The following is a 20,040-nucleotide window of genomic DNA, read 5'->3' as shown; positions in this document are numbered from 1 at the left end:
TCTCCTGACAATTGTTGTGCAACTGTATCGAGGATAGGCCTATTACCAAACGATGAACAAGAAAATTATGCTGAACAGAGATGCTGAAAACTTCATAACCAAATGCAGAAAATTCAGACATTTTATTGAACCAACTTATACAAGATTTCATGTTATTGTTACAATCAAACCTTCAAACACGTTTCCCCCACAAATCAACGACAGAAACGAACAACAGTACAGGCGCAAAGATCTAATCATCTAATCTTTACCAGCTCCGGCGTCCACCTCTTTCACAGCATCAGCGGCGGCGGCGGAAGCAGGCACATCTCCGGCATCCACCTGTTCCGCAACATCGGTGGCCGCGGTGGCAGCAGGCGCATCTCCGGCATCCACCTCTTCCGCAGCATCAGCGGCGGCGGCGGCAGCAGGCGCATCTCCAGCATCCACCTGTTCCGCAGCATCGGCGGCGGCGATGGCAGCAGACGCATCTCCTACACATGCACACTTGTATGGATCTTCCTCGTCTTCCAACGAGAGCGCAAGGGGCACCCTGATATCCCTGTAGCTGCAGACGTATGGCGCGTCGCGGCCGTGGTAGGTGCCGGTCCACTTCCCGTCGTTGATGTGGCTGGCGTCCCACACGGACGCGTACAGGAACATGGGCTTCTCCGGCCACGGCTCGCCGGCGACGCGCTCCTCCCTCCGGATCAGCTCGCCGTCGATGCGCCACTCGATGGCGTCGGCGCCCCAGGCGATGGCGTAGTGGTGGAATCCGTCCGAGGAGTCGAACGGGAGGACGTGGATCTGCTCCCTCCCGCCGCCGCCGGCGACGTGGAAGTTGGTCTGCACGGCGCACTTGTCGTGGCCGAGGAACTCGAAGTCGATCTCGTCCATGTCGCGGGAGCCCTCGAGGGAGGAGAGGTAGAGGTTGTAGTTGAGGCCGGCGGTGTCCCCGGCCGGCGCGCGGATGGTGGCGGCGACGGCGCCGCCTGGGAGGAAGCGGCAGCGGGACCGCCAGCGCGCGCCGCCGCGGTCGTCGTAGGTGACGTGGATCTCGCCGTCCTCGGAGGCGTGGTGGCAGGCCTCGGGGCAGTAGTCGACGGCGATGTGGGCCAGTGGCTCCGTGCCGTCGGGGTGCAGGTGCAGGTGCACGTGCGGCGGCTCAGCAACGGCGACGCATTCGGATTCCGACGCCATGATGGACAGGGACAGGGAGAGCTGAGCAGCAGAGGAGTGGAGAGTCCAACTCACGAACAGCCCCGAGAACTAGTGTTGTAGTGGTTGGGCTTGATCCAAGATAATGCGCGGTGCACGTTCGGTAGGTTTTTGACTTTTGACTCGTGTTTGTATTTGTCGGAGTACCGTATGCTTGGATTGGGATCACCTGCATAGTTATAGCTACTGTAACTTAAACAGTCCTATAGCCATCATTGGATCAAAAATTGATGTCCTTAGATCTTACCTAAGGCTATGTTTAGATACAAACTTTCAACTTTTTCCATCACATCAACATATCATACACACATAACTTTTCAGTCACATCATACCAATTTCAACCCAAACTTTCAACTTTGGAAGGAACTAAACACAGCATAAATACTGTTCACAAAAATCCGTACAAAGCGTGTTCATGTAGCATTTACAGTTTAAAACTACTGTAGTATCTGTTTGGACCGTTCATTGCCATATCCAACGATGGAAAACGGTCCCAACTGACCAACTGCCAAGCTTGCAATCTCTACTATGACTGCACACTGGATTCTTATCCTACCATGTGTTTGTGTTTGTGGTACGCCTCATGTCATCCAATCCAAAATGGCTGAAATTTTGAAAATTTAGCCTATTTTAGAAATAGACTTGCAAAAAACTTCAAAAATAATGGTTTTTAGCTATGTGCAATCAACAATGGTACCGAGGTATAATATCTCAACTTGACTCGCTAAGATGGTACAAGTTCTACATGGGGAGGTGTTTGGTGCTGAATCCATATTACATGTTAAAATACTCATTGCTTTCATTCAAACAATGTTGAAAATGTAACATAACTGTAAGAAGGGGACTAAGGGTCATTCAAACAATGTTGAAAATGTAACATAACTGTAAGAAGGGGACTAAGGGCTAATTGGTTGGTGGCCACAGTTTGCCACACTAAACATTAGGCGTGCCATAATTTTTTAGGTTAGTGTTTGGTTGAGTGCCACAGTTCAGTCAAACAACACTTTATTAGCACATTGGCCCACATGTCATACTCTCATTTTCTAGTCAAAGTTTGCCACAGTTACGGCCAACACAATTATGGCAAATGGAGTTGTGGCAAAGTTAGCCTTCACCCAAACAGTCCCCGTGTGCATCAATGTGACCTTCTACTAATGTGGAGTTTGACAGCTCAGCGAGACTCTCAGGATTTATTCGGTTCAAAGGATTTTCAAATTATAGGAATATGAAAAATAAAGGATTAGAATGTTATATGCATTTTAATCCATAGGAATTTTTCCAAGAGGTCTTACCTCATGCTAAGAATTCTATAGAATATAATTGTAAGACTAATCCTTAGGAATTTGGTAGGATCTATTGCTATAAAACGAATGATGTACTCCCTCCATCCAAAAATACTCAACCTAGAAGGGTTTGGGACGTATTAGAAGAAAAAATCGTATGATTTTAATTCCTACAATAATTCTATGGAAATCCTTTGAACGTAATGAGGCCTCAATGTCGAACTATATGGCACTGATATGTTATTTTTTTAGGTTCATTCTTAAAATATGTTTTTAAAAGAGCTAAATTGTCAAAATCTCAGTCCAGGATGAATGGACTAGAAAATACACTACAGCGCACTTAAACAGTACCTGGCAAAGTGTTTTCTGATCTACAGAAATTTCGAAACAGTAACGAACAGTGCTAGATACAGTAGTATTTCGCAGTTCTCTCATAGATTTATTGCATGATACTGTAAAAATCAGAAGAACCAGATCCCTGTCTAGGAGCACCACCGCATTGACTGCAGATTCAGGTAAGTTTACATGACGGACAGTTTACCAGAGCCAGAACGAGAGAGAGTGAGAGGTAAAAATATGCAGCGCTACTCAGGGCAGGATCAACCTCGAACCAAAAAAGTTTGTTACACATAGCCCTGAAGCAGCACGCATCCATTTACCTCACTGTGCTCCACATCCTTCAGTGGAAATGACTGGCTCCCACCAAACGCCAGGTCGCTCGGCCCTTTGCTGACCGCCCAGACAGGCAGGAGCTCCACAACAACCTTCTGTACCAGCTTGTCATCCTGAAAATTGTTCAGAAGTGATGCAATGCCTCCTCCAGCCTCCCTGAAATCCACCAGCACACTACATAGCCCTCGTTGTGCAAGAAGTTGAAGAATGGCATCCAGGTTCATCTGATCAAGGACTAAAACATCAACTCCTGCTGACTCCACAGTGATAGGACTATCCGACAGAACTACTGCCTCGGCTGCACGCTCTTCTTTGAGAAACGGAATGTTTAATTGGGAATTTTCGCCCTGCGCTATGATGATATAAAGAGGCTGCTTCGCACCAGCTTCACGGGATACAGGCAAGGTATTTGTCTTGGCAAAATTGCTTGAAATTATTACTCCATCGTATTCTTTCAATAACTGCGAGTAGTATCCTTCTGGTTGATCAGCTCCACTCCCAATCTGATTGATGACAACTCCATTCATCGAGAGTGTAGTTCTGTTATTCATGTAACAGATTAAAATTCACCAACATTCCGCATTGCATATATTTCAAACAAATAACAGTTGCAAAGATATTTGAATATCTACCTTAAAGTTGCAAAGGCCTTCCCAGTAAGCATGCGATGGATGTAAGCCTCATTTAGCTTGCGGCATGACGCTTCTTCATCCACGCACAACCTCACATCTATCCCGGCGCTTCTGAGCCTTTCAATCCCCTTGGATGCCACAATAGGATTTGGGTCAGTCATCCCCACCACAACATCTTTAACTTTGGCATTGATGAGTGCTTCAGTGCAGGGAGGTGTCCGCCCGTAATGGTTGCAGGGCTCTAAGCTCACATAGGCTGTTGCATTCTCTGCTAAATCCCCAGCATCTCTCAGAGCAAACACCTGCAGATGGTAACACTGAAATATGTTAGGATATTATCAACTTCATTATACATGACCATTGCAGGTGATAAAATAGGCAATGGACAATGTTCCTACAGCAATGCAGTGTGCTGCAGTGTGTTACAACGAGCTTCAATTTTACTTGTATTAATATTTACAATTTCCATCTTTTCCATATGCACACATTGCAATGTTACCGATGGCGTGCCCAAAAATCAAGATTAGTGTGAATTCTTAACACAATGATTGCATCAAGATTTGAATGGATTCCACAAACGTCAACAACTTTAATCTTGCACAAAGCAGCATCGAAAGGAACCTTTTGATTATGTCTAAGTCTAACGCGTATGAGGAAACAAGTAAGAGCACTAGAGAGTTGACCTGACCTCGGCGTGGGGCTGGCCGGCTTTGGGATGGAATCCCTCGCCGACGACGCGGCCGTCGCGGACAACGACACAGCCGACCATGGGGTTAGGGCTGGTGTGTCCGGCCGCCTTGCGCGCCAGCTCCACGCACCGCCGCATGTAGTGGCCGTCCATGTCGCTCGCCTGCGCCTGGCACCGCACACCGCCGACGAGGCCACGGCGCCGCCGGACCGCGAAGCGGGCGCTGCAAGGAGAGGCCGTCGAGGCGGCGGCGGCGGGGCGCGGAGTGAGGTGGGTGCGCGAGACGAGCGAGGAGGCCATGTCCGTCGCGCAGAGGAGACTCCCCCAATCCAACGAGCCGTTTGTGTGATAGAAAGCGAGGTGGTTACGGTACGGCCTCATCTGACGTCAGATCCGGGAGAGGCTCTCGATCGGCCGGAGCGTTTTGGTTGGAGTCTCCGGGTCACCCACGCAACGCCGCCTCACGCCGCCGCACCATCTCGCGAAACCGCCGGAGCCGGCGCCGCCGACGAAGCGCCGCCGTCGATCCATCGCCGGGTCGCGTTCGATCTGCTTTTCCTCATCAACGTTGGGCCTTGCGAAAAAGGCCAGGTCCAACTGCATCTCTTGGTTTCAGAGGCCCAATAGAGAGGCGTTTGCTACAAATTCAGGCCCATATCATCGTTCATGTCAGTACAAAACCTCGGATTATAAATTCAGAGCTTCCTGTGTGTCCACACGTAAGGGGGGGACTAAAATCCAAACGTGTCAGTCTCCAAATCCAAGGGAGGAATCGCGCCCCGTCCAGCCACCACGAGTCATCTCATCTCATCTCAATCCACACCAATCGAATGGTGAAATAGCCGTGGGGAAGAAAGCCACTGCTCCTCCCTGCTCCAGTCTCCAGGAGGAGTGGAAGGGCTCGGCAAACATCAGGTAGCCGTCCCTCCTTTATCCACTTCGCTCTCTTCTCTGCAGCGCTGCATCCTACTCCCTGGTTAGCAATAGCAAGGTAATTAATTGATCAGACATCCCTAATCTCACTGCTTCCTGCACCTTTGCTGATTCTAGCGATGCTTCCAGGCTTATGCTGCAGTGCACTAGTTTCATTTCCAGACAAGCTTTTTTAATCTGAAGAAAGCATAGAAGTAGCTAAATGAGGTGCTTTGGTAGATATGTTGTATATGTGCATTTGATTTTGTGAATTTTCTGTGGCTCTCTCGTCTTTGGTTACTTCAGGGTAGGAAGATGAGCACGTTAGATGCCACGCGAGCAGAGCTCGGCCTTGTTGTTCTGTACTTGAACAAAGCCGAGGCCAGGGACAAGATATGCAGGGCGATCCAATACGGCTCGAAGTTTATCAGTAACGGGCAGCCTGGCACGGCACAGGATGTCGACAGGTCCACCACCCTTGCTCGCAAAGTTTTCCGGCTTCTCAAGGTCACTAACGATGATATCCTTCCTTGCTTGCTAGTACTAGTTGATACTTGTATCGAACAGCAGTTAACTCAGCGTCAGGCAACTTACGTTCTTTGAACTGTTTCTGTCTTGCATTTGCAGTGGGTCAATGATCTGCATGGTCTTATCAGCCCTCCTGCTAAGGGGACTCCTCTTACACTGGTCTTGCTTGGGAAGGTATTTCTTTTCTTTTACAAAAATTCGAACAAAGAATTATCTGCTTGAGAATGATGCGATTGTTAACCAAAGGCTTTTACAATTGCAGTCCAAAAATGCGCTGCTCTCGACTTTCTTGTTCCTGGACCAATTTGTATGGTTGGGAAGAACAGGGATATACAAGGTTGTCAAGATTGATACACGGTTCAGCAGTTTTGTGTGTGTGTGTGTGTGCGTGTTTTTTTTTTTTGCCTTGTGTTGATATACAAGATTGTCTAAATGATATTTTTTTTTCTGTTCTTGCTGCTAGAACAAGGAGCGCACAGACCGGATTGTAAGGATATCCCTCTACTGCTGGATGGCCTCTTCAGTCTGTGCAGGGCTAGTTGAGGTATAAATACTTCAGTAATTCACTGCAATTCTTTACCTCATTTTGATAGTCAATAAAAATCATTGAACATATATATACCATTTGGCAGCTTGGAGAGCTTAAGAGGCTATCAAAATCAATGAGGAAGCTGGCGAGAGAGCTAAGGGATACTGACAAATATGAGGTGTGCATTCTTTCATCATCTCTGCATCCCACTGGAAACTGATGACGATTGAGTACAAATTTTATAGAGCTTATGCAATTAACCTTCTCGCTCTTTTTCTGCTTGGTTTGTAGAATGACCAGTACAAGAGCAAGATGAAACAGTCGGATGAACGGCTGCTAGCACTGGTGAAGGCGGCCATGGATGTTGTGGTGGCCGTAGGGCTTCTTCAGCTGTCACCCAAGAAGATCAATCCAAGGGTAACAGGGGCATTTGGATTCGTCACCTCACTCATTTCCTGCTATCAGGTACCCACTGAATCTGTTCATCCTGTCAATGTTCTTGGAGAATTTTAGTGAGACTAGCACTGGAATTTTGTACTCAACTGTCCCATTTTGCCATGCAGCAACTTCCATCTCGTGCTCCCGCTATCAAAGTGAAGGCATGATGGATATTTGCCGTTGTAGCCCAAAGGGAGTCCATCAGTGGAATCTGCAGACGTAATTCTTAAGCATGGATTGTGAGATAATCTGTCTATGATAATCAGTATAGAATACTTTCAGTTGTACGTATGGTTTATGGCTTCACACAATACCCTCCTGAACTGTAATGAACATGGTTTATGTGTTCATGCATGTCTTCTACTTTGTACTCCAACATGGCTGCCAAATTTATACTCATTGGAGCATGTATGCCCACTACTCCCCGACATGCTAGTAGAATAGAAGTACAATAATTTCTTTTGAGAGAGATATGTTATAATAGTTCTTCACTAATACTAAGTATCTATGGCATAACACTGCATATGTCACCACGGCAGTTTGGTGCGTCATCACGCTAAAAGGGTGACACGCTACCAGCCGATGAACACTTGACTATCAATCGGGCAAATTGAGCAGCTAATCATCATGGGCGAAGATCATGTGTCCAACTGTCCACTCAAGCAAGGCGCACGCGCGAGTAGAGTTGCTTCCACATCATATACAGCGTTTGGTCCATATCATACACCAATTATCTCACTCCCATGCTGATAGCGTCATCATGTCGTCCACATTAGCTTACTGAAATGTTCACATTAAACAATAACTTGAGTACACCGGTTATCCATTAATTTCGGTTTAACCAGATAGTATAATTTGCTTTCCTACATAGGAGTAGTATCCATCACAAAGAATATAGGGAAAATTACACCTCAGTATATTCAGTCAAGATGAGCATTTGCACTGCACAAGCCCCGTGTTCCATAGACTGTGAAAACAAGATGTGATCTTTTATACAGGTTATACAACAAAAAAAATAAACTTGGCAACGTAACGTGTAAGTGGTGAAGCTTTGTAGTTACAGCTGCTTTAGTCCCTACTGAAGAGGCTGCGCAGCTTGCCGCGCTCCAGCCTCTCCAGAAGCTTCTTGGCGCCGGCGACGTCCATGTCGGAGAGCTTCTTGAGGTAGCCAATGGCGCCGTGCGAGATCATCAGCTTCTTGCACCTCTTGGCCGCGGCGAGCGACAGGAGGCACGCGATGGCGTACTTCTTGGCCGTGTTCGCGGGGCTCGGGTCGAGCAGCTGCACCAGGCATGGCACGCTCTTGCCGTCCCTCCTCACCTCCCTGGCGTTGGGAGGGTAGCCCACGAGGCTCGCCATGGCCTGCGCCGCGACCTCGCGCGCGCCGTTCGACTTGGCGTCCAGCATCCGCACCAGCAGCGGCACGCAGCCGTGCTCGCCGACGACGCGCTTCATGTCCGTGGTGGTGGAGATCCTGCAGATCGCCGCGGCCGCCGCCTGCTGCGCGCCGGTTGACCCGACCCTGAGCACATGCGCCAGCCGCGGGAGCACGCCGAGCGACACGAGGCTGTCGGGGGACACCGCGCTCACCAGGTTCCGGAGCGCGCTCACCGCGGACTCCTGCGGCAGCGGGCCGTCGAGGTACACGAGCAGGCTGCGGAGCCCGCCGTCCGACACGACGGCGCGCCGGAAGCTGTCGCTGCTCGACGTGAGGTTCTGCAAGCAGTCGGCGGCGTGCTCCTTGGAGCCGAGCACGGTGCCGCAATCCAGTAGGCCGACCATGACGCGGACGATTCCTTCGTCGGCCAATGCTTGCCGCACTTCTGGCACCGCCGAGAGGTTCTTGAGCGCGCCGGCCGCCGCGGACTGCGAGATGGAGTCCCCGGTCTGGCACATCTCAATGAGCGGGCGTGCGCCACCGTGCCCGGCAATGGCGCGGGCGGTGTCAGATGACATGGATAGGCGCTGCAGCGTGATGACGGCCTTCTCACGGCCGAGGAGGCTGCCGGACTCGGCCAACCGGATGAGCGGCGGCAGCGCGCCCTCCGACACGAGTAGCCCCTCGCAGCCGCCGGACTCCGCAAGCTGGCATATCACCGTGGCGGCCTTCTCCCGCACCTTGGTCGCCGGCGCCGTGAGCAGCTGCACCAGAGCGGCGACATTGGCGCGACCAAGCACCGAGAGGACGCTCTTCTCGTCCTTGTTGAGCGCCTCGAGAAGACCATCCACCGCCCGGCTCTTCGCCTCGGTGTGCCCGATCTGCAGCCTCGCGAGCAGCTCACGCACGTCCGCCTGCGCCGCCGTCGCCGTCGACGTCGCCTCGTCGGTCGGAGGCGGCGGCGTGAAGGCATCGGACAGCACGCCGGTCTTGACAAGCAGCGCGCAGTCCCGGAGGTTGAGGTCCAGCTTACCGGCGAGCGCGTCGATGGCGCTCTGCATCTGCAGCTTCCCGGCAGCCGGCGGCTCCCGGCACCGCGCCGCGAGCTCCGCCGCCTCCGCGAGCGTGGCGGCCACCGACTGCAGCAGCTCGCGGCACAGCGCGTTCTTGGCGAAGCAAGGGTGGCTGGACAGGTCGGACAGGCACGCCGGGAGCCCCTCCAGCTTCGCGGCGATCGCCTTCCACCGCCCCGGGAAGCCCTCCGCCGCGCCGGCCGCGCCCAGCGCCGGAGGCACCATCCCCCGGACGCGCGCGAGCAGCTCGACCACCGTCTCCACCACCTCGCCGTCTCCGGCCGCGGCCGGATGCTTCCATAGACTCATCTCCTGGTAGATTTCGCAGCAGTGCTCGTCGTGCCCGTGATCTGGAGTGGTTGGATAGTGAGCTCGCAGCTAGGATGCTCCTAGCTTATCAGCCTAAGCTTAGCTAAGATAGGAGGAAGCAAACAAACAAAACAGAGCAAAGCAAGACTGGAAAAGAAACAAGGGAACAAACACTAGAGAAGAAACGAGCAGGGAGACGAAGGAATCCTCCTGTTTTTTTTAAGGCACAAAAACAACTAGGACAAGCATGAGTAGCAGCACATCGCCATTGCAGCGTGGAAAGATACTTGCAACCATGAGCACCACACTTATGCTAAGCTATAAGCTACTCCCTTCGTTCCAAAATGTAGCTATTTTTAACACAGTGTCTTATCCCAAAATGAAGCTATTTCTTCACCTACCTCCTCCTCCCAACCAATCACAACCATTTTTCTTCACCTACTTTCTCTTTTCAATGAATCACACACTTACTCTAATTATTCTCACATACTTTTTTAATACCTGTGACAACCTAAAAAATGGCTTTATTTTGGGACGGAAGAAGTAAGAGATTTTTTTTTGTTCAGATTTTGGTCGGGTGAGACGTCTCACATCAATTGCCGTACCAAGGCGGCAGAGGCGTCCGTGGAGATTACGGGTTGGTAGAAATGTGCCCTCCTCTTGCTGGATTTCGCATCTTTTTTGAGTTTGACCAAGGTTTAATGCGTCAGCCAGATGAGGTTAAAAACAGAGTGGGTTTTGGACTCGAGGGGAATGAGACGAATGGCCGGCACGAAGGACTAGATGGGTTTATAAATCTACTGCATGTTGGCAGTAGTGGTACTTGCCCAAGCAGGAGGGGCACAGGCATACTACAGGACACCATTGCTCGCCTACAGTACTAGGCAAAATTCCAACATCCTCACTAGTATCAATCAATGAGCAAAAGAAAAAACAAAAAGGGCTCGTGGTACTAGTAGTCACTGGGCACATGGCGATTACAGCAAAAGCAAGCTGGTAATTGCCGTATCTTTGCAAGAGGGGGGGGTGTAAGATTTGCGATTTGGTAACAGTGCAAGTACTTTATTGTGTTTTAATCAAAAGATCATGTGCTTTCTTTAACACATGGACGCGTTGTCATTTTGACAAGGCAACGATTCAACCAAGCCGGTAACCGCCACAATAGGGCTGAGCCTGGTGGGTCCCACGCGTCAGTGAGAGAGAGTGTAAGCAACAAACTTTGCGCGACCACTAGAAAAGGCGCGAGTGGGCGTCGTGGCAAACCGTGCGCACATGCGACGCGATGCAAACGCAACGCACGTACTTCTGCTACAGTAGCAGCACAATAATGGGTGGCCCAGTGTTGTCAGTGACTGAGGAGCAGCGGCAGTCACGAGCCCGAATCCGACCGAGCCCAGCAACGGCGCATCGGGTTCCTGATCAGGTCGGGCTCGAGCCACACTCGAGTGCGCGTGGTTGCATCGCACCGGCCATCCAAAGGAGAGCCGGTCCCGTGGGGCCCACGTGTCAGTGAGTCCAGATGGGTTTTTCTGGGCTCTTGACTGGACGAGGCGCCCAAGGCTTCTTCGGTTTGGGTGGATTTACCGAGACGTCCCTGTCGAGATCACGCCTGCCCAGTGTCAAATTACTGTTATGCCCCTCCTGTCCTGCATGCAGGTACAGCTTTTTTTCCTCCTCTGATCCGAATGCAACACTGCAAACGTTTCAGTTGTGTTCAGCTAACAGCGGCAGCCTTATCATTCCGATATGATTTCTTCCTGGTTATGTTGCGAACGTGAACAAACAGGAGTACTCCAGATAGTAATAAGTTGAGAAAAAAAAAATCCTCTCCTGTTCACTAACAAGAACGAAGAAAACAACCAAATGGAAAAGGGTTACACTAGTGATGAAGCAATCAAGATTTAAATCCTGATTCCCACCAATAATACACATAAATAAATCGGTGGTGCATTTTCTCTAAAATTTTAGTGGCTAGGAGCTGCCCCTGATCTGTATCTTCTTGAGTTTATATTAGAGAATGTATTCACGAAAGTGTCAATGTGATGTTGCCTGTGTTATACAATGTGTGCGTGCAATGTCTCTTTCATGTAATGAATAAAAGAAAGGGAAATACCGAAGGAAAAAAAAACTTATTTTGCAATTCATGAATAAAGTCTATTCTTCTGAAAGAATTGAAACGAATTTGCTTTCTTGCAAATAAGATAAGCAGGCTGCGAGCGTGACGTATCGAAAGGTGACAAAAGCAGAGGCAGAAAGTGGATACTTGGCTTGGAAGATGAAATAAATACAAAGTCGGGTAAAGCAACGTAGCAGCGCTAGATTCTACGGCACAAAAGGTTTACGTAAATTTGATGACATGCCAATGTAAGAATAAAAGCTTTGTCCAGAATATATACAATATATAGAGTCAAAAGAAAGCCATTACCTCTTCTGCTCTTCTTCCTCCCCTCCACGACGGCGATGGCCAAGACGCACAAGAGCCCGAACAATGCTGTGACCAAGATAGAAACCATCAAATGCTCATGAGCTCATCAACTTCCTCTCCGTCTTTGTTACTCTACTCATCACTCGAGTGTGCGTGCGTGCGAGTGGGAGAGAAGACGACTAGAAGAAGATGGGGAGCAATGGCTACTTGTACCTGGCTACCTGCCGCTTCTCGCGTCTGCACTCTGCTGCCCCGACAAGTGCCTCGTATGCCTGTGCCAATGTTTGGGTTTTGGCACCTTGTTGCTGTTGGGCTCGGCCAGCCGTTTTCAGTGAGAGCTAATTTGGGTTTCGGACCATGGATCAGCATCATCCACACCATCGGTACACCACGGCGATGGTCACCAATTCACCATCTCTCCATGTGAATTGATGAATCACAATATGCTCGCTCCAGGACGCCTGATTAATGCAGACTAATGCAAATCCTGTGAAAATAGTATAGCGTTAAATTGGTGTTTGACAATACCATGGAATCAGATGGTCCAGAGAGGCTGATGATATGCGTGCAACCGAAGCGATTTTAAGCCACACACACGCTGGGTTCACAGCAGGATAAGGTAGCTCAAGGTTAGGGAAAAACAAGACAAATAGAGAGGACATGGCTTACCTGAACCTTCGCTTTCCTGTAATCTCCGTCTTCAGAACAAAAGCATGGTTACTTTATGCCACTCTGTTCATACCAGAGCATCCGGAAAGATTGGCAGGAGAAATGCAGCAGCAAAGGTCTTCTGCTCAACGCAGATGCCGCCATCTCAGATCACAATCAAGGTACTGTGGGTTATGACCTTGTGGATGTTCTTCTCTAATAGCACTGTAACTTGCTCTGAGGGCAAAATCTGGTGGTATATTGAAAAGGTTGTTATCATTGGGGCCACAAGAGAAATCGGAAGAACGGCAATAGTGGCAGTAAGCAAAGCAAGGGGAATGGAGCTTGCAGGGGCCATAGATTCTCAGTGTGTAGGCCTAGATGCAGGAGAGGTACTCACCATTCACTGAATGCACCATTTCCCTTGAAATTAGACCGTCTCCCCGCTGCAATAGCTGCTTGTTCTTTGTCTCTTAGAGTTTATAAATGCCGGCATTGTTCTTCTAGATAAATGGCATGGAAGAAGCCTTGGAAATTCCGGTGCTCAATGATCTCACAATGGTTCTCGGCTCAATTGCACAGGTACTGGCCTCTTCATTGTCCGATAAAATGCTTATGCTCACTTGTACGGTGCACAGTTTGCTAATGGAAACTTATGTTCTTTCAGTCGAGAGCAACTGGAGTGGTGGTTGATTTCAGTGAACCTTCAACTGTTTATGACAATGTCAAACAGGTAAGCTACTCACCTACAATATGGGGAAAAAAACTAAGTTACATTGTAAAGTGGGATTGTGAGGTACAGGATTATACAAAATACACACCAGTTTGATCCATTCAATGGGAAGCATCAGGGCAGTGTAACTAAATCTTGTACCAAGTATAACCTTATTACTCTAAAAGGTTACATTATTATCGATTCATGAGTTTATACGAGTAAAAGAATTATTTGCTTCGTAACCAAATAACAGAAAAAGGTCACAGTTCACATTCAATGAACTAACCAATACTAGTCACCAGGACCACATGAGTGCCCTCTAATTCAGTAATCACACTGCACAACATTGATAAAGAAGTATAATGCCATTCAGATTCTGTACAATCTTCTGAAATCTAATTGTTTTTATCGACACAAACATGGTTCATAAACAGGCAGCGGCATTTGGTTTAAACAGTGTGGTGTACGTTCCAAACATTGAGTTAGATACAGTAACTGAGCTGTCAGCATTCTGCGAGAAGGCAAGCATGGTAATACTATACATCATTATTGCAATTATCATGTATTTACCATTTTAACATCATTTTAGCATGACTTGTGCTGATTTCATGATCAAGGTTGCTTGGTAGCGCCAACATTGTCAATTGGCTCAGTGCTCCTACAACAAGCTGCTATCCAGGCCTCATTCCACTACAATAGCGTCGAGATAGTGGAATCAAGACCTAACCCATCAGTAATGGGCTTTTCCATGTAGTAACTCTTAATTCACCATACAAGTATGCCTTCCAAAACCATCAGATACAGATCATGTGCAATAAACATTGTATATTCTAACAATCAATCAAATGCCAAAGAAAAAACTCAACAACAACTATCAGCATTAGAAGCACTCTTGTCAGTAGTCAATACATACTAGACAAATACTCAGGTGTACAAAGACTGATAGACATCAATGGTTGAAATTGGCAGGACTTGCCATCACAAGATGCAATACAGATTGCAAATAATATATCAGATCTTGGTCAGATATACAACAGGGAAGATCTCTGATAATCCAGTAAGTTGTGAGGGAAATATTTTGCATCACTATCTATCTAATGATACAGAAACGGATATTGTAGTCTGTTCAGTTCATTATAAAACAGTGAAAGTACAAACTGGAATCAGTTTTCACCTCTATAACAGCTTACAGCTGCACAATACTGTTTCACAAAACTAATGGACAAATGTTTTGGAAAAGGCAAGGGGTCAGATACTTGGAGAAGATGGGGTGCGTGTCCACAGTATGGTTCTACCAGGCCTTGCTTCCAGCACATCAATCAACTTCTCAGGCCCTGGAGAGGTATCAATAATATGTTTGCTTGAAACATGGCTGGACTGGGCACCGTTTTTAACTGTTCAACTGACCAGTCACCAACATTTTCAGATTTACACCTTAAGACATGATGTGACAAATGTTCAATGCCTGATGCCAGGACTAAATCTGGCAATACGGAAGGTGGTACGCTTGAAGGTAATTATGTTGTGTAGTGCAGTAGATGATATAATGGCTTTTCACTAAAGAAAAATTGTTTCATTCGCAGAACTTGATTTATGGTCTCGAGAAGTTCTTGTAGTAGGATTGTTTAGAACGGTTGTAGGAATTTTCATCTCAAATACCGAGAATTAGATACCTTCCTTGCAGAAGATAAGTTAGACACCATCAGTTATCAGTTGGAGGGACTTGCGAGAGAAAAGATTTGATAACAGTTAGGAAACAATCGGAAAAACTGAAGAGCAGAATCAGATGAAAAGTGGGGAATGCAAAATTTGCCTATCCAGTGGTGGGAAATCAGATGGAAGCAGGAGGAGCATAGGCTCGTCTTCCACATCGAGTGCTGGGAAACGCCGCCGCTTTTGGCGGTCTCCGATGAAGTGGGTGCATCTCCAGTGGCCTCCTTCTCCTCCCGCTTGCGCTTCTCCCCGGCGAGTTCGCCGCCGCCGCCTCTGCCAAGAAATTCTCGGGGAAAGATTGTTCCGGCTTCTTTGGGCGAAGCGGGGGTCGCTAGGCTCCCTTTCGCCTCTCTTTGGGCTTTGCCGATTCTTGGGCCCTTTCTCCTTTTACTATCTCGGCCTCTTTAGCATCTGCAATGTATAATCTGCTTAGGGATACTAAACTCTGCCACGTGTAAACATCGTATTAGAAAGGAAAACTAAGAAAAACTAGAGCATCTTCTTTCTCAGAATTGTTTTCTAGCTACTCGGTGCTTGGTTTGAGACCATTTTTTTTCTGAATTGTTAGGGTTAGGACCGATGCAAAAGGTAACTGCAATGGATAGAGTTAGTTCTTTGTTCTTCCTCTTTTCTGTGTCCTTACATTGCGGGTACTCTCAACTATTCAAATTCTTTTGAGGAGCAACGCAGTGAATAATTACTCAATTGTAAAATCGCTCTATGTCCTCCTTCCATCCCTTCGTCCAACTGATACACAGTAGCTATGGGTATATTTAGTTCACGCCAAAATTAGTAGTTTGGTTGAAATTGGAACGATGTAATGGAAAATTAGAAGTTTATATATATAGAAAAGTTTCGATGTGATGGAAAAGTTGGAAGTTTTAAGAAAAAGTTTAGAACTAAACAAGGCCTATATCCTCAATTTCACACACTCAGTTTATCCCCAATCACATAGATCTGACCTAACGAAACGAATATGTTACTCGCATTTTGGAAAATTTTATTTCTTGGAGTTGATTTAAAATTTTCCCTTAATAACCACTGAAAACCATCCAAACTTTTCCTCCCCTTGGTTTCTACTCCAGCTATCGTGAGACGGTGAGGCCTATCTGTCATAGAAATAAATATTGTGTGTTCTCGGAATGAGCCCAGCAATAAATAAACAACAAAGCAGAGCATATAAACATGATCAAGATTGAGCGCAGTAACAATCCATTTGTTCTTCTCTCCAGATCAGAACAACTGTATTTTCTCGACGAAGTTGCAGAATGTTTCACAGATGTCTGCAAGGAAAACTAACTACAGAGAATTTAAAACCCGGGTGGTTCTGTAGCAGCAAGCCTACACAAAAGGGTCGTCCTCTAACATACCACCTAAATCATCTTCATCCATTAACACGCCACCTATAATATCATCTTCATCCATGAACTCTTCAGGTCCAAGAAGCACATTCATTATCGCTAGATGCCTCATCCGCCTGTACCTAGCAACAAGTGAGTGCCACTCCAGCGATTCGCTGCCATCGTCCAGCATTGCGTCCTCGGAGCGTAGGATTTTTGCATCCGGCAAGTACTTGAGGACTGAATAACCAGCAGGATCAGAGGTATCAACCATGAAAACTGGAGAAAGTGAACGCCCTCTCACTTGAGCATGGCAGATACTGTGAACCATTTAACATGCAAAAAAGCGTAGCAATTATAAGCATCTGTACTGTCCATATTCAAGGAAATTTTCAAGTGCATATGCAAAGAAAACTCTACTGCAGAGATAAACTTTCATGTTTTCATAGTTATGCCAACATTATGCACAAATGCACATCCTACATCCTGAAGCATACAAGCATAAGCAAAAAAAACGTCATATGCCACCAGATAAAGTGTAACAACAAAATCAACAAAATTGCAATGCAATTACGATTGCATAGAAATATGACTCTGATGTGCACAATTCTGCTCTTTAAGGTGCAGTAAAACCAGTAAAGATGTGTACCCTACTCCAAGCCAGAGTGCCGATATGTTGACTCTCTAAATTTGCATGGTTTGTCATGCTGATTTTTCGTAAAAAGGATTCTTGCCATCCTCAATATTTGTTGAACAAAACTATAGCAGCAAATATAAGGTGACCAATCAACATAAGTAGGCTAAACATTGAGAAGAACTTACCATATGTAGTACCTATCATCTGCTTCCTGTTTTTGTACTCTGCCCAATAGTTCAACCTTCACTATACCACCAATGCAAAGGACTGGGCGCGGGAGCTTGAAGGATTGTAGCACATTTTCCTATCACATCAATGTTATGGCATCAGTAAGGATGGTATTTTACCCAATTGTGGTGTTGCTTCATTAGATCATTACAGCATCACTAATATCGCAATGCATAATCATGTCCACCTGGAAAGAAAACATGCTTGGAATTCGGTAACAGATCAATCCTTAATTGGTTCAAATTAATATAAATTAGATGGCAAGCCTGTAGCAATTTGCTGTAGTTTGTAAGGGGAACAAGCACAAAAAAGGTAACAGCCTCCTACTAAAATACTACATGATAGAGAAGTAACAATAAAATGATGTCACCAGAATCTCTGAAATGCTGATTTGAGATAACATGCAAATTTGTTGTATACTTCTGGATGCCAAATTGTGTATGTGGTTTTCATATTGATAAATGCAATGAGACAACTTTCTATAGAACCGCCAAAACAAGCCAAACTACTTTCCCAGGTATATATGTGCTTCTTCCTACCTCAGGGCCTGTCCTGAGCTTTTAAGTTGTCAAACTATGTTAGGATGGAACCTAATACAAAAACCATACTTCACTCCTCATGATCTTAATAAAATTGACCGGACTTCCTTCGCCACCATGCTGGCGAAAAAAAAAACTTGCCCAGGTATACCAACTTAGGAATTTCCAAAAGGTGATACAATTCTATTTTATATGTTCGAGTTGAAGCAATTGATCATGACAGGCCGAATAAAGCATCTAAAAGCAGTCTTAATATGAAGTTGCTCGGTGTGGACAGGTCAACAAAGTAGTAAACAAGAAAAGGCCCCAACAACTCACCTGCAACATGGGGAACTCTGGTGAAGTGTAAGTCCACACATAATTCTCGTCAGCAATTGCCATCAGATTCTCATCCTCGACCGTAACAAAGGAATCCGAGCCATGAGGAAGCTTGGAATGGCCCATCCGGAATCTGACTGCCTTTGAAGAGTATATAGGATGTCCATACTGAAAATAAGCTGGCAGTTTGAAACCGAGGTCAGTGTAATCTATGCAATCGAGCAAGCAACTTGTAATATCCAAGGGCGTTCTGAGATTCACGGTCTTAATTAGGCATATCCTGACTTGTACCTTTGAATGGCTGCAGCTTGATCTCATCGACGATGCACATATCACAGTTGAGCCTGTACGTCAAGGTCTCTGGTGTGTCGGGATCGTCGTGGCCGCCGCTGGACCAGTAGGAGGGGCGGTGCTTGACCCGATCGTGTGGTATGAGCGTGTTCTCGATGGTCTCGTCGGGGAAGTTGTCGGTGCTGGAGGCGCCGATGCATTGCAGGATGCAGTCCATGGAGGGGCTGTTGGAGACGAGGGCGCCGCTGAGGTAGGAGTAGATCCTGTAGTCCCTCTCGAGGGCCTTGCGCTGGACGCCATGGCTGGACTCGGCGTGCGGCGGCTGCGGCGGCGATCTGCTCACCTCCTCCGCGCTGGTGAAATTGGCGATCTCCGGGCATATCCGCAGGCATATGCTCTTGCTGAATTCGTTCTCAACAACTGCCCAAAACAAACAAATCAAGAAATTAAATCCAAACTAAGCAGCGCGAACACGAGGAGTGGTGGATTGGGAGGAGGGGGCGAACCGAATCGGCGCCAGGAGCGGGAGACGGCGGCGGCGCGGACGATGTCGGCGGGGTCGTCGAGGGAGCGGAAGATGGAGGCGGAGGCGTCGGGGCCGACCCAGTCGACGAAGTCCCAGCCGCGGGGGTCGTCCACCTCCATCTCCACGGGCACCATACTACTCTTCTGCGTCGCCGCTCGACGAGAGGAGGAGAGGACAGGAGAGGAGGAGGAGAAGCGCACCGCCTCTCTTCTTGTCGTGGGGAGACGAGACGAGACGGGACGAGACGCCCAACCGCCAACGCAACGCCGTCCTCCTCCACGGCCTTTCGTTGCGTTTTCGCCTTGGTTCTCTCTTTTTTTTTGTGTGTGTGTTTTTGCCTTGCGTGCTAAGGCTTTTGTGGTGGGCTTCCGCTTCCGGGGGGCGCACCGCAGCGGTCGCGCCCGCCTTCTCCGCTCTCCCTTCATGTCGCGTCGCGTGGGTGATTGGGTGGGGCGTGTGCCCTTGGCGTGCTGGACTCCGAATGCGTGGGCCGGGTTACACGACCCACGTGGCTGCCCTCGCTGGTTGCATGAGCCACGTGTCACGCCGCCAACGCTCTTTCTATCTTCTTGCTTCATCGGCGGTTTGGTGACGTTGCAACTGTTTCTTTACTTTTCTCTTTCCCCGTTTCAAATTTGTTTTAACTCCAAATAGATTTATATATAAAGTGTAGGAATATTTTAAGTTTTGAATTCAAAATAAATACAGTATCAAAATACTATATGAAATGTTATATTCAATTAACTAATTTGTGTTGTAGATGTTACTATATTTTCTATAAATATTATCAAAATTATGAAATTTGACAAAAACAAAAAGCTGAACATCTTATAATATAAAGTGGGAGGCATTCTTTTTTCTTATTTTATCGGGGGTAGGTCGCATGCATAACGCACAGGGCACACCAATGCAGCTTCGCTTGAGGGATGGGAAAAAGAAAAAAAGGAAGTAGCTAGAGGTGGTTAAAGTTCGTGTCGCACCTTGTGGCTTGTGAATCTTTATGGGCCACAAAGGGGCCTAA

At 47.5% G+C, this 20,040-nt stretch overlaps 6 protein-coding genes across 9 annotated transcripts; 2 read left to right on the top strand and 4 right to left on the bottom strand.

The window, feature by feature from the left end:
- Positions 1 to 103: 103 nt before the first annotated feature.
- Positions 104 to 1,324, bottom strand: LOC127767733 (xyloglucan endotransglucosylase/hydrolase protein 31-like). Its single transcript, XM_052293169.1, has one exon. The coding sequence runs from the start codon at positions 1,177 to 1,179 to the stop codon at positions 241 to 243; it is 939 nt and encodes a 312-aa protein (XP_052149129.1). The 5' UTR covers positions 1,180 to 1,324; the 3' UTR covers positions 104 to 240.
- A 1,574-nt stretch (positions 1,325 to 2,898) lies between these two features.
- On the bottom strand, positions 2,899 to 5,002 carry LOC127767731 (riboflavin biosynthesis protein PYRD, chloroplastic-like). Its single transcript, XM_052293167.1, has 3 exons — positions 4,473 to 5,002; positions 3,785 to 4,086; positions 2,899 to 3,692 (listed from the first exon to the last, which is right to left on the bottom strand). Exons 1-3 carry the CDS (start codon positions 4,851 to 4,853, stop codon positions 3,104 to 3,106), a joined length of 1,272 nt encoding a protein of 423 aa, XP_052149127.1. The 5' UTR covers positions 4,854 to 5,002; the 3' UTR covers positions 2,899 to 3,103.
- Positions 5,003 to 5,240: 238 nt separating this feature from the next.
- LOC127767735 (peroxisomal membrane protein 11-1) lies at positions 5,241 to 7,299 on the top strand. Of its 2 annotated transcripts, none has more exons than XM_052293171.1 (8): positions 5,241 to 5,387; positions 5,691 to 5,891; positions 6,012 to 6,086; positions 6,175 to 6,249; positions 6,376 to 6,456; positions 6,545 to 6,619; positions 6,733 to 6,906; positions 7,005 to 7,299. In XM_052293171.1, exons 2-8 carry the CDS (start codon positions 5,700 to 5,702, stop codon positions 7,044 to 7,046), a joined length of 714 nt encoding a protein of 237 aa, XP_052149131.1. In that variant the 5' UTR covers positions 5,241 to 5,387; positions 5,691 to 5,699; the 3' UTR covers positions 7,047 to 7,299. The 2 variants fall into 2 exon arrangements, with proteins under 2 accessions (XP_052149131.1, XP_052149130.1); XM_052293170.1 differs by having other exon boundaries at positions 5,327 to 5,463.
- Positions 7,226 to 12,854, bottom strand: LOC127767730 (U-box domain-containing protein 4-like). Of its 3 annotated transcripts, XM_052293166.1 has the most exons (4): positions 12,734 to 12,854; positions 12,278 to 12,551; positions 12,065 to 12,130; positions 7,226 to 9,680 (listed from the first exon to the last, which is right to left on the bottom strand). In XM_052293166.1, exon 4 carries the CDS (start codon positions 9,637 to 9,639, stop codon positions 7,948 to 7,950), a length of 1,692 nt encoding a protein of 563 aa, XP_052149126.1. In that variant the 5' UTR covers positions 9,640 to 9,680; positions 12,065 to 12,130; positions 12,278 to 12,551; positions 12,734 to 12,854; the 3' UTR covers positions 7,226 to 7,947. The 3 variants fall into 3 exon arrangements, 2 of the variants coding, with proteins under 2 accessions (XP_052149126.1, XP_052149125.1); XR_008016501.1 differs by lacking the exons at positions 12,278 to 12,551; positions 12,734 to 12,854 and having other exon boundaries at positions 7,226 to 7,659; positions 7,790 to 9,680; positions 12,065 to 12,192; XM_052293165.1 differs by lacking the exons at positions 12,278 to 12,551; positions 12,734 to 12,854 and having other exon boundaries at positions 12,065 to 12,192.
- On the top strand, positions 12,778 to 15,709 carry LOC127767737 (dihydrodipicolinate reductase-like protein CRR1, chloroplastic). Its single transcript, XM_052293175.1, has 8 exons — positions 12,778 to 12,894; positions 12,982 to 13,104; positions 13,220 to 13,294; positions 13,380 to 13,445; positions 13,862 to 13,957; positions 14,045 to 14,484; positions 14,668 to 14,769; positions 14,854 to 15,709. Exons 1-6 carry the CDS (start codon positions 12,778 to 12,780, stop codon positions 14,054 to 14,056), a joined length of 489 nt encoding a protein of 162 aa, XP_052149135.1. The 3' UTR covers positions 14,057 to 14,484; positions 14,668 to 14,769; positions 14,854 to 15,709.
- Positions 15,710 to 16,335: 626 nt separating this feature from the next.
- LOC127767400 (F-box protein At4g00755-like) lies at positions 16,336 to 19,348 on the bottom strand. The gene is made up of 5 exons (XM_052292730.1): positions 19,000 to 19,348; positions 18,494 to 18,913; positions 18,203 to 18,381; positions 17,303 to 17,421; positions 16,336 to 16,800 (listed from the first exon to the last, which is right to left on the bottom strand). The coding sequence occupies exons 1-5, from the start codon at positions 19,151 to 19,153 to the stop codon at positions 16,482 to 16,484; spliced, it is 1,191 nt and encodes a 396-aa protein (XP_052148690.1). The 5' UTR covers positions 19,154 to 19,348; the 3' UTR covers positions 16,336 to 16,481.
- Between the last annotated feature and the right edge of the window lie 692 nt (positions 19,349 to 20,040).

This window comes from Oryza glaberrima, chromosome 3 (genome assembly GCF_000147395.1).
Source record: "Oryza glaberrima chromosome 3, OglaRS2, whole genome shotgun sequence".
In the NCBI taxonomy this organism is placed as follows: domain Eukaryota; kingdom Viridiplantae; phylum Streptophyta; class Magnoliopsida; order Poales; family Poaceae; genus Oryza; species Oryza glaberrima.
This window is presented reverse-complemented; position numbering and strand designations above follow the sequence as displayed.